Source organism: Protobothrops mucrosquamatus, unplaced genomic scaffold (assembly GCF_001527695.2).
Source record: "Protobothrops mucrosquamatus isolate PMUCROS unplaced genomic scaffold, P.Mucros_1.0 scaffold370, whole genome shotgun sequence".
Taxonomy (NCBI): Eukaryota; Metazoa; Chordata; class Lepidosauria; order Squamata; family Viperidae; genus Protobothrops; species Protobothrops mucrosquamatus.
Genome location: NW_015386704.1, coordinates 538,066 through 551,637, shown reverse-complemented (window position 1 = coordinate 551,637; position 13,572 = coordinate 538,066). Strand labels below are relative to the sequence as shown.

General features: G+C 40.6%; 1 protein-coding gene across 1 annotated transcript in view; it reads left to right on the top strand.

Annotated features, from left to right (window-relative positions):
* LPAR2 (lysophosphatidic acid receptor 2) overlaps positions 1–10,911 on the top strand; it is a 13,909-nt gene extending 2,998 nt beyond the window's left edge. The window contains exon 3 of the mRNA XM_015815721.1: positions 8,885–10,911. Within this exon, the coding sequence (XP_015671207.1) occupies positions 8,885–9,186 (302 nt within the window). The 3' untranslated portion in view covers positions 9,187–10,911. The remainder of the gene's footprint in view (positions 1–8,884) is intronic.
* Positions 10,912–13,572: the final 2,661 nt, after the last annotated feature.

Sequence of the window (13,572 nt, the reverse complement as noted above, 5' to 3'; positions counted from 1 at the left end):
GCACCCCTCCCTGCTACCCAACTACACCATCTCCTAGTTAGTCCCGAAGATACCTGGAGGAGACTAACTTCCATTTAGGGATGGAAAAATCAAAAAAGAGGAAATGCCATTTCAACGATAAATTGAATAAGGAATTTCCATTCATCACATCAAAGAAGGATAACATTGTTTTCTGCAATATTTGCAGCGGAGAATTTTGCATTGCAGTTGGGGGCAGAGCAGCTATTACGAAACACTTGACCACCAAGAAACATAAGCAATCATCAGATGCATCTGCTTCCAGTTGTAAAGTAAAAAGTTTTTTTAAAACTTCAAAGTATTCTGAAGATGAAAAACAGCTGCAATGGAGGGAACATTTGCATTCCATACCATACCATAATTCACAATCAAAGTTTTTGTAGTATGGATTGTACAACTAAATTATTGAAAAAGTTTCACGATGCTAAATTTTCATGCGCCAGGACAAAATGCGAGGCTATTATTAAATCAGTATTTAAAAATTACTGTGACAAAATACTTACAGAAGACTTAGAAACTGCAGCATTTGTGATGGTTTTATCTGATGCATCCAATCATAATGAAACTAAATTGTATCCAATACTAGCAAGATATTTTAATGTTACCAAGGGCATACAAGTAAAAAATTTAAATTTAGAATCCATTGAGGGCGAAACTGCTGAAATGTTGTCAAACCATCTATACAGAGTAATAAATAAAAACAATTTGAAATCCAAAGTTGTTGCACTAACAGCTGATAATACAAACACAAATTTTGGTGGGCGAACACGCAAAGGGGTGAGTAATGTATATGTAAAATTACAAGATTTACTCCAAAAGAAAATACTAGGAATAGGTTGTAATGCACATATTTTGTCAAATGCAATCAACATGGCATCATGTGCCATGCCAATTGATGTAGAAGTAATAATAACTACAATTTATTTGTATTTTAGCCGTTTTACCGTTCGTGTGGCTACTTTAAAACAATTTTGTGAAGAAGCGAATGTTCAATACAAAAAACTTTTAGGATATTCAAAAGTTAGATGGCTTGCTCTAACACCTGCTATAGAGCGTGTTCTACAATTATTTGAGCCTCTCCGTTCGTATTTTTTAAGTTTAGACAAATGTCCTAAAATCCTGGAATCGTTTTTCAATTATGAAATATCTGAGATATTAATGTATTTTGTACATAATCAAGCATCTATTTTTCACAAAACAATTCAAAAGATTGAAGGTGAACACATTTCAGCTACAGAAGTTAGTCTTATTTTGAATGACTTTATCCTTTAATATAAAACTCGATTTGAAGAAAAAATTCTTTCTTTAGTTATAAAAAGAAAATTGTCAGACTTAGAGGAATCAAATCCGAGCATAACGGAAAAGTTTATCAAAGAAGTGCAGAATTCTTTCCAAACATGTTTTCAATATATCGAAGAATGGTCTGAAACAAACATCACAGAAAATAACAGTTTTCAATGGTGTTTTTTGACTTTATCGCAAGTATATTGGACAGATATTGAATCTTGTGTTGAGTTTTTATCTAAACTTTAGATTCTAAAGAAATGCCAGACATCAAAATAGACGACAATTGTCTTTTTGAAGAAAATTAGAAGACTTGAATGTATTTTTAAATTCTGAAAAATTAATACAATGGGAAAATAAACACATTGAAATTGATAAAAGATGGGTGGAAATATTCAGCCATTTCAAAAATGAACATATTCCATATGAAAATTTATTTATTCTTATTCAATTTACATTGTGCTGCCCTGGAACTAATGCAGCAGTTGAAAAGGGTTTTTCAATTGCTAATGATTTTTGGAAAAGTGAGAAATCAAGATTGAATGTTGATACTCTAGCTGCAGCACTTGCCATAAAATTCAATATGAAGGATATTTCTTGTTCAGATATTTCCAATATATTGTTAGAAGATAATACATTGACAAAAAATATTCATTCAATGGAAAAGTACTCATTTAAATAATAATTAATAGGCATATAAGCATAATTACAATATAAAATGTTATTGTTACAAATGTTTTTTATTATGCGTTTATCATATTATAATGTATTCTGTATTATTGTTGCAATGAATAAAATGCTTCTTTTATTTACGATATTTTTTTCTTCAATTTATTTGTGTCCTCCTTTTCATTGTAAAAAAAGTTGGTCATCTTACCATCATGCAAGAAGTTGCTTTCAGATCTAAATGTCTGTGGTTTTGCTTTATTGCTGTTCTTACTTAGTGCTGTCTACAGTATGTTTAGGCCCTGATAGTGTTGCCTTATTAGGCCATACTGTCACCAATAAATAAAATCAAGACATAAATGCAAATTTCCCCTAGAATTTATGATTCATAATGTTTACTGTTGTAAAAAAAAATAGCTGAATAATAAACTAGACAATTAAGGAAGAATGACATTGAGAAGAGTACAAGAAGCTGGGTTTACATGTACAGATGCTGGGAAGTGATATGATTTTTTGTTTTGTTTTATATAAGCTCAGCTGTTTTTATTTAACCATGGCTTTTGAATTAGTGTGCTGTGTGAACTGAGCTACCCTGGTTCAGTGTAATACATGAATTCAGTCATGGTATGGTACTGTTCCTTTGTGTAAATACACATGTTGTATGTTGATACTGCAGCTTTTACCAGGTGCAGTGTTTTATATCTTCAATAAAAGCTTGATCTGACTTTTTATACAGGGAAAAGGGTATCCCAATATGAACAGGCAGAATCACTATATGAAATGAGCAACTATGCACAGGTGTTTAAATAAACAAACAGGTCCTCTTCATAATAAACATTTTTTTTCTTTTGAAAATGCCCATCCTGCTCACAAATATACTTTGGTTTATTTATTTTGCAATAGACAAGATGAAGACTGCATGGTAGTTTCATAGGCCATTACATTTATGAAGCATTTTTGCAAGGGTGTTGTTTAGCCTTTATGCGGTGGGGATTAAATATCAAATTGAATTTTGTTTCTTCCAAAGTTCACCCTGCAAAGAGGGAGGTAGGAACAGTGAGAAAAGGAGTTGATAGTCTGGGTTTTCCTTTTGTTTTTGGTTTTTTTTTCCAGTTTTGGAGCAGCTTGTACAGAAATTGGCAGGTGAAATGTTCCACTGTTTAGCAAATGTTAACTCTTTATGAGGTTACTGTGTAAAAGTCTTGGACTAAAAGTAGATCATAGGTTTTGACTCTGATTGGGGTTTTTTCAGTAGTGACTTCCTGTGATCTTCCAGAGCAAGTCCCTTCCTGGTGCCTACAGTGCTACAGAATGGATTGATAGATGTCCATCTAACCTTCTAAAGGTTGCATGGCTGTCATTACGATTTGTTCCACAAGTGTTTGATCAAGGCTATATTTCATAAACGACAAGGATGTATGAGGGGAAAGAAGAACCTTTATCTTGATAGGAATGTTAGGGGGACAAAAAACTACTAGCACTGCAAAAGTCCCTGCAATTTTCTGGGCAAAGTATTTTCAGAAGTGGTTTGTCATTGTGTCCTTCCTAGTGCTAAGAGAAAGTGAGTGGCCCAAGGCCATCCAGCTGACTTTCTGCCCAAGGCATGACTAGAACATGTGGTCTCCCAGTTTCCAGCCTGGTGCCTTAAACAGTACACCAGACTAACCTATTCCATATATCAGATCCTTTTTTATTATTATTTTTGCAAATGTAGGTTCTGTTCAAACTTCCTGACACTTTCTTCTTGGATGTAGAATCTTTATAATAGGAAATATTCAAAAATAAACTCCTCCCAAAAGGGCTTACTTCTACCTTATTGTAACAAGGGCAATTTTACTTAAAAAAAATAGTATACACAGCATTTTTAAGAGTAAAGAACAGTGAAAGAACCACATAGTAACTCATAGTAAGACTAGCTGAGATAAGCTCATTGGATATAATTCCTGCAGGCTATAATGCTATTTGAGGGTGGGTGGGGATACTATACAGCAAGGGTGTCAAACTCTCCACGTCATGTGACATGTCACAACTTTTTCCCCATTGCCAGAGCTGGGATGGGCGCGATTTCGGTATAACGCATCCAGCTCGCGGGCCGGCAGTTTGACACCCCTGCTATACAGGTATCATTCAGTTTCTCGGTTTTTCATATTTTCCCCTGCAAGGCTGGAAAAAGAATACTCCTACTTGGAGAGATGAGTCCATCCCACCTTGGACTCAGGAGTCTTCAAGACCTGACCAATGGATGGAAAATCATTGACCCCATTGGCTAAAAACTCTACTATATTTGTCTTCATCCTAATTTGGTGAGAAATTTATGGCGGCCTTGAATCTGGCTTAAAAGCTTTCTCAATCTTCAATAAGCTAGTGTAGAAAAAAAAATCCCTTTTTCTTGCTTTGCTAGGATCGAGTTGTATGGCTACGGAAGCTTTAAAATACCCAGCGTTGGAGTTCTCCATGATTATTTTTTGCCTAAGTGAATTGGCAGTCCATATCTGCCAATAATCTTCCTGAACTCAATAAGATTGCTTTCAGTTGTACTATCCTATTAATAAAGCAGTAAATAAATTGTATATGGATTTTAATAATTAAAAAGAGGAACAGGATATAATACTGTAACAGATTGAACGATAGGTACTGAAGTGTTTCCAGAACAAACTGAATCTAAGAGTTTTTCAGCAAGTGGGTCTGTCTTCTCCACTAATGAGCTTCCTTTGGGAATTCCTGGTCTCCTTGAAGGTTCTCAAGTCCCAGGTCTTCCACGAAGTTGTGGTAGATAAAAACTTTCTACGGCGCATTCCATAATTCGGTCAGAGCATCTCTTTTACAGATAGTCCCCGGCTTGCAACCAGAATATCTGTTGCTAAGCAAAGTGGTTGTGTAAAGGGAGTCACATCCAATTTTGCGAAGTTTCTTGCCAGGATTGTTAAGTGAATCAGTGCAGTTGTTAAGTGAATCATATGGTCGTTAAATGAATGGGGCTGCTCTGTTGATTTTGCTTGGCGAAAGCCACCTGGGAAGGTCGCGAATAGCAGTCACATGACCCTGGGACCCTGCAACCCTCATAAATATATACTGGTTGTCAAATGTCCAAATGTTGATCACTGAATTGTGGGGATGCCACAGGGGTTATAAGTCACTTTTTTCACTGCTGTTGTAACTTCAAACGGTCACTGATTGTAAGTCAAGGACAATCTGTAATCATTTAAAGCCCTCCATAACTTTTTATGATGCTCGTACCAATAAAGAGTTTATAGGAATTTGTTCAGTGGAGGGAAATCACCTCCAATCTGTGGGTGCTGATTAATGTTTGGGGTCTTGCTCCTTTAGCCCTTAAGGGGGAGCTTAAAAGCATTTTCCTTTGATGGAGCAGAGCCTCTGGAATGTCTTCTCGTTAGAGGTCAGCCTATAGATATTATCTGCCAACTGGGGGGAAAAATTGAAAGCATTTCTAGAGGGCTTTGGGGGCCTTACTTATATTTTTGCTGGATTGTTCTGTTTTATTATTGTAGGCTGTCTTACAATTGGGTTTGGATATAAATCTAACTAATAAATAAGGTAAATATGTTTCCACGACAGCTTTAGGAAAACCAGAATTCCTCAAAAGCCAAAGGCCGGATCGCTCCAATCTGTGTCTTACAGAGATACGTCCAACGGTCTTTTAGAACTGCTTGGTAGCTCTGGAAAGGTGACTCCTGAGTGGTCTCCTTTTGGGAAGCAGATGAAATTGAAGCAGCCCAGGCTGGCTTTGTGAAATGAGCGATTTTAGCTTATAGCACTAGGGGCAAGGCCACTGTAGGTGTGTAGGGTTGAATCGCCTAATGAATTTGAAGCTTAAGCACAACGGGGGGACAGTAAGAATAGAGCAGGGATGGCGAACCTTTTAGACACTGGGTGCCCAAAAACCGGCCCACCAATGCCCCAATCCCGCCCCGCCCCCTGCCCAGCCGCAGGGCCACCTACCGCCTCCACAGCCTGCCGCAGCAGATCACCCAGGTGGCCCTGCAGCGCCATGTTGGCCACACCCTCCGCCCGCACTCCTCAGCATCATCTGCATGCAACAGTGCGCGAGGGCGGAGTCTTGCCCTGCTGCCTAGCTGCCATGTCCATGGCTGCGCTGCTCTGCGCGGGCCACGCCCGGGGCGACTCTCCGGGGGGACTGCTGGTGAGGAGGGGGCCACGGGGAGAGGCGGGGCTGGGGCAACGGCACGCGTGCCCACAGACAGGGCTCTGGGTGCCGCCTCTGGCACACGTGCCATAGGTTCGCCACCACTGGAATAGAGGAATGAACAGCCACGTATACCTGCATTATTCAATTTCATATGGTGTTTGGTTCAATATGCTTTTCTAAAAGAAGGAGTTAAGAGCAAGTGAAGATAAAAGGTGGAAAATTGAATGCTTTCTTTTAAAAAATCTCTACAGGTAGTCCTTGGCATACAACTGTAATGGAGCCTGCCCATGTGACTGACCCAATTTTGCAACCCTTTTTTTTTGTTGAGAAAATGTCCATTTTAGTAATCAGCACTGAAATAATATACCAGCAGTAAAACATCTTGCACCTGCCATTTCTAATATTTCATATAAATCTAATATTTTTCTTCTGCTAAAAATTCTTATTGCTACATATCCATTATTGTGTCTAAATTCTGCATGAATATGGTCTGTTTCTGAGTCATAGCTCACCAAAAGATTATAAAGAAAGCCCAGCAAACACTCTGAACTAGCTGCTCAAATCCTTATTGCTCATCCTATCCAAGGTCCAGGAGGAAGAAGCTAAAGGGTCCACAGTCACATTTGGCCCATAAAATTCTGGTTCTCGTCTCATATCTCAGAAGAACGTTTAAAGCTGGAGCCAATTGGCTCTCGTGATAGCTAGAGTGTTGCCAAGTGTTAAGCTGTTCCTCTAGATACAACTCTATTTTTAAAATATGTCTCTTCATAGATTTTGTTACCGTTCAAGAATCAAACAAAACGTGCACATGGAAAAGAATGGGGAATGCACACTGACACACTCATGAAATGTGTCCTTGTGTGCCACCCAGAGACATTGAGAGTGAGTTTGGTGGCCATATAAATTTTCTTAATAAAATAGGTTTCTCTCCTTATAGGAAAATAAGTAGGCAACCAGAAGATGTGATTAATAAACATAGTTTTGATTTGCATTATGGGAACATACCAAGAGCCCTGATGGATCATGCTCTATGCCTGTGTAATCCAGCATCCTCTCTTATACTTGTGTATACATTATGGAAAAATAATACTCAGTTTTAGCTGTTGCTGCCTAGCGGTGGATATCTAAGGCTGTCCTGCCTTGATTTTGGAAATAGCATATAATAGCCACTAGCTCTCGATAGTCTAACATAAATTTTGACTGATTCGCTCATTGATTATGTACCATCAATTCATTTGTGACACTAAGCAACCACATAGTTTTCTCCATGCAGATCTACCCCTAACCTGTTTTTTTCAGGTTTTCAACGGTGCGCTTATCATCACTGTGATCCCCTTTTAGAACTTTCTAAATTGATGGCTATAGCACTGAATTTCACGGTTTCATCAGAAGTTGGGGGGACAAGAGCTTTTTTGTAATGATTCTGAATTTTCTCAAGAAGGAAGTGGTTTCACATTCCACTGGTATGAGCGGAAAAGTTTCTCGCCCACGTTTTCCCATATTGCATCACTTTCTTACATTGTCCACCTCCGTGTTAGTAACACGGTTGTTAAATGAATCTGGCTTTCCCATTGACTTTGCTTGTCAGAAAGTCACAGAAAGTGATCATACGACTCCAGGATATTGCAACCATCACTAGTATGAGTCAGTTGCCACAAACCTCTGAATTTTGAGCATGTGACCATGGGGACGTTGCGACCATCATAAGTGTGCAAAATGGTCATAAATCACTTTTTTCAATCCTGTTGTAACTTTGAATGGTCACTAAATGAACTGTTGTAAGTCAAGGACTATCTGTATTGTTGTGGGGCAAATAGGAGGAGAAGGGAGTATTAGGTAGGTTTTTTTATCTTAAGCCAGTGATGGCGAACCTTTTAGAGACCAAGTGCCCAAAAACTGCCCCGCCCCACCACCCCGCCCCTGCCACTCACCGCCTCCACGGCCTGGCAAAAATCATTCAGGTGGCCCAGCAGCGCCATGGTGGCTACGCCCTCCGCACTCCATGCATCATCTGTGTGCGACAGGGCTTGAGGGTGGAGTCTTGCCCCTGCTGCCTGGCTGCCATGTGCTTGGCTGTGCTGCTCCACGTCATCCGCGCCCGGGGACAGCTCTCCTCCAGGGGGGATGCTGGTGAGGAGAGGGCTGCGGGAGAGGAGGGGCTGGGGCGGCAGCACGCGTGCCCACAGTGAGGGATCTGAGTGCCGCCTCTGGCACTCGTGCCATAGGTTCGCCACCACTGCCTTAAGCTATTTATACAAATAATAAAGGCAGGATTTTTTTTAAAAAAATTCAGAAATAATTAAAAAGCCCATATGTGATAAGTCTTTTAAATCATTTTGGTTGTCTGTTTTGGAAGAATAATAGATGGAAGTGCCAGAATATATATTCTTCCTTCTTTTGAAGAGAGACTCTGCCTCCTTGGATCCAGGCCTAACTCTTTGCCTCAGCTTATCTCTCCTTTTCTGGAAAAAGTCTAACCTAGTACTGTATTTCCCGATAGGCTGTGACTAGAGCTTCCAGAATCCCCATCCAGCACTGAAGCTGTAATATCATTCTATATTATCTGAAGGGGTTAGGCTGTGGAAGCCATGAATCAGGTAATGTAGTTAGCAATGAATCTTCATCATTCAGAACAAGTTGGCAGCAGCATTTACTTCACATCTCTCTCCTTGGCGAATGTGCAATTGCTTAAAGCCTTGAATTGCTGTGGATCTTTTTTTTTTCAAAGATTCCTCTCTCTTGTCTTAGGTGCCTTCGTGATTTGCTGGACGCCAGGGCAGGTGGTTCTTCTGTTGGACGGCCTTGGCTGCAAGAGCTGCAACGTGTTGGCAGTGGAGAAATACTTCCTGTTGCTGGCAGAGATCAATTCACTCATCAATGCCATCATCTACTCCTATCGGGACAATGAGATGCGGAGCACCTTCCGGAAGATCCTTTGCTTTGCTTGCTACAGGGTGCCAAAGTACTCCCCTGCTTCAATGAAATCTAGCACCATAGAGCATCGGATCCTGTCTCAGAATGGGCATCCAATGATGGACTCCACGCTTTAACTTTGCAGTTTCAAGTTGCTCTCTGCCGATTGTCTGAAGCTGTTTGTTTGGATCTGCAGGTGGCCCTTTTGTACGAAACTAGTAACCAAGGCCTACAGTGGCTACAGCAGGACTGGACAGTTTTATTATCTGTGGACTGCTTGGGGATAGAGGGCTGCATTCTTGATCTATAGCTCCATGCTGCAACGGTGTGTGTGACCTAGCAGAAGCTGTTGTACTGAAATTCTTGTTGACTGATGTCTGGAATACAGTGACTGTCAGTCAACTGAGCTATGGAATTAGTGCATTTGGTCTGTTACAGGCTTGAGGGACACTTTGAACACTCTGCTACATTAAGAACCAGTTCAGTTATTGGTTTCCACCACAGCTTCTTAAAAACTTTATTTTTCTCCTTCCATAGGCTAACAAGTAGAGCTTGCTCTGTCTGCTACAAAACCATGGGTGGCCTCTTAAGATAAACTTTATTTGCTTCTTAAACACAAATATTTGGCCAAAGTTTACAAACTGATGGAACAAAAATACTGAGGCACACGTGTATGCGTTCTCGTGAACTGCTTTTTTTAAACCACTGTGTTGTTTTAGTTGAGGGATTGTACCTTCCACCGTATCAAAGCACATCTCTGAAACACGTCTGTGAAGGATGAAGAATCTTTCTCCTGGCTTTTTCAGTTGCTTTTTCAGTTGCTTTTATGTTAGCATGGCTTCTCTTTGAAAATGCAACACCTATATTCTGTTTTCTGTACTGAACCCTTAAGAATTTGTTGCAAACTGAATGAGCTTTTCTGCTAAACTTTTATCCCCCCTGCCCCCCCCCATCTGTATAACTCAGGGAGATTTGAAATCAAGATGAACAAAGTACCAGATTTACCGAACTCCAAGGTAAATTTTAGGCAGTGAGAAGAATTATACTAACTCGGATCTGATAGCACAACAGATGTATGAAATAATTCAGTGCATAAAGACCACTTTTTAACTTACCGTTTGATGCTCAAAGATGTTGTGATACAGTTTAGGTAACCACTAAAGCACAATTTAATCTTTCAGGTAACCTTTCCAGCCATGGTTGATTATGTTCACATTTCCTCCTCTGTGGGAAAAAATTATGTCTGTATTTTTGATATTCGGGTGCAGTGTCCATACGGATTGTATCTGCTCACTGGGTTGTCATTTCACAGAGATTAGCTGTGGCAGCATATGCTGTTTAGGAAATCGTTAAACAACATCTTCTGGGGGCCTTGAAATGTTCCATGGCAGATGTTCCATATTATATTCCTCTATGGTCACAGGATGGAGGCTTCTTCTCTCAGGCATTGATTGAGCTCTAGGGCTTAATGTTAGGGGTCCCAAATCTGGGCTAAAAAAATCCAGTTAATCATTAAGATGTCAGCAAAGAATTTTTTGTATGTCTTTGTTGCCATCTAGCGATGGTCTAGATTTTTACCGTCTAAACTTGGCTATTTGAGGTAGGTCTCCCAAACTGAAATTCCTGGAAGAAAGTACCTCAGAGATTCTGACAAGACCCATACATCTGAAACAAGAAATCTGTATATCTCAGTGACCGAAATATTAACATCTCTGTATTTATAACCATGTACTGACTCTCAAAAAGCGCCCAGTGCCCCATACAGTGGCTGACTTTAGACTATGCTATGTTATATTTTTACCATGGTTTAATGAATAAACAGTTAGCTGGGCTTTCAGCCTTAAACCTTGTTTTAGAAATAAGACTGGCTTAACGAGTTGTTTTTTTGGGGGGGGGAAACTGGTTTGGGCTTAAAAAAAAACTGCTCTTATAGTGGCAAACATGGCCTTAGTCTCAGCTACTGATGTCATTCGTTGGACCTCCATGACTGGGACAAGGGTGAATAATGGCACTCGCTTAACTATGTTCCGGTTCCTAACTCTGATAGAAACAATGGGAGAGTTTTAAAGTAGTTTTCCTGGCTTTCCATATTCATTCCTTTCTTTTAGGTGCAAGTTGGAGCTCACTCCTCTTCAGCATTTTGCTGTTTGGTCATTGTTGTTTATCTTCTTCTATATTGCTTAATGTGATAATCTGACTCAAAATCCAACTACAGAATCTCCTCCATAGAATTATTCAAACTTTTAAAATAACCAAGAAGAATTTCATCCCTCCATTGATAACAGTCAGTTAGCCTATATTTGTGCATAATGTGGTCTTTTGTTAAGTACAGGCAGAAGCTTATTTTTGTTAAACCCCCCCCCCCTCTAGTGAGGCTTTTGAATGACTAGTGAAGAAGGTTATCAGCTAACCAGGGGAAAAAACCTGAGCTGTTCGTGTACCTTTGTGTGCCAGCAATTGTAAGATGTTTCATGGCCTTGAACAGTTTTTCCTAACCTGGTTCTTTCTGGATGTAGTCAGACTATATCGGTATTGCTGGCTGGAGATGTTGGGAATGACAACTGTTACACATTTGGACAACACACCTTAAGGAAAGCTAGCTTAGAACCAGTTCTGCTCATCTGCCCTGTTCCTTTCTTTTCTCTGTAGCCTCTTCCTTCGTATCTCTTGCATTTCCCCATAGTATGAGGTCCCTTGTTGTTGGACTGCTTGGAGACAGAAAGCTATAGGCAATATATCACGTTTGAAAAAGAGGCAGCTGGGCAGTTTTAACATGCTGCATCTGAACTCTAAAACTCAGTCTGTGCTCTCAGCCCTACTTAGTGCAAAAAAAAAAAAGCATTTGTAGATAAAAAGGAGGTGGAGGGGTGAGACCCCATCCCCAAATAATAAATTTTCTGGCACTCAGTCAAAAGGCATTGCACACCCATGCTATTGTTCCTATTTTAGTGATAGGGAAAATATGGGAGGATTACCTTGTTCAGAAATTCTGTGAGTGAGGCATTTGTACAATTAAAGGTATTTGTACAATTAAAGCCACTTCAGGAAGCTTTAGAAATGAACAAAGTTGGAACAGAGATAGAGCAAGAAGTAGTTGGTGACCTATAAGGAGAGACCACTTTTTTGGCCTTGAGGTGGGAGCATTCATTCATTCATATATTCTCTGACATGGCCCACAAGATTTGCCTTCTACCCCAAGCAGCTTTTTTTAACTACTTTGCATTTAGTCTTCTATAATACTTTATTAGTGTAATAAGTTTTACTAGCTCTTCATAAAAATAAATCATGCTTCCTTCAAGTAATTTCCTTTTGCTTGTAAACAGTCCTTGGGGAGATGGCTTTCTGCCAGATTCCAAAACCATTGCCCTGGTTCACTTTATGTATGAATCTGGAAGGCTGCCAAAAAGTTCAGGATTAATGCTATAGGGGTTTGGAGAGGCAGACATCTTTCGCATTGCCCTGCTCTGTGATGCCTTTAATGGGAAAAGCTGGAGAGAGAACTTAAAGTCTTCTGGCCACAGTATACTGTATGTCATCTGTTGTTGTGCTATGATCCTGCTTCAAGTCTGATGATTGAAGCATTATGTCTCACGCATTAGGCTATCCCATGCCAGTCCTATGGAAATGAGTGGGAGTTATATATGAACGTAGGTACAGCTCTCGTGGTGGCTCAGCGGTTAAGATGCTGGGCTTGTTGGTTGGAAAGCCGACAGCTCAGGTTTGCGACCTGAGCGCCATGGTAGCAGTTTGAAAGTATGCAAATGGGAATAGATAAATAGGTACCACTACAGTGGGAAGGTAACATCATGCTGGCCAGATGGCCACGGAAATGTCTTTGGACAGAGTTGGCCCAATGGCCTTGAAATGGAAATGAACACCGCCCTCCCATAGTCTGCAACGACTAGCAGACTAAAATCTGCAGGGACTCCTTTACCTTACAGCTCTCGTACACTTTAACAGGGATTGCAAAGACATAGTCTCAGATACATCACTGACAACTGTGTCAACATCTTCCTCTGCATTTAATACCTTATATTTAGGAGAAAGACATATGGTGTAGGGGTTAAGATTTTGGACTAGGAGAGGGAGACCCAGATCTTCCCTTAGCCCAGTGGTTCTCAACCTTTTTAATGCCGGGACCCCAACCGGTCATAAGTCGAGGACTAAACCGGTCGTAAGTCGAGGACTAAACCGGTCGTAAGTCGAGGACTACCCAACCGGTTGTAAGTCGAGGACTTTCCCTGCCCGGGAGCGCCACACATGCGTGGTTCCGCCCCCTGCGTCGGCCGAGGCGTAGCTGGCAAGCGGCAGAGACGGAGCAGGCCGACCACCAGCTGGCCCAGCCCAAGGGAGGTAAGGCACCCACCAGAAAAGGGGAAAAAATGGCGGCCAAAAAAATGGCGGACAGCCTTGCTTGGCGACCCCCGTGAAATTGTCGATCGACCCCAAATGGGGTCCCGACCCACAGGTTGAGAACCACTGCCTTAGACATTGAAGTCAGTTTGGTTTCTTTGGGCCAGCCA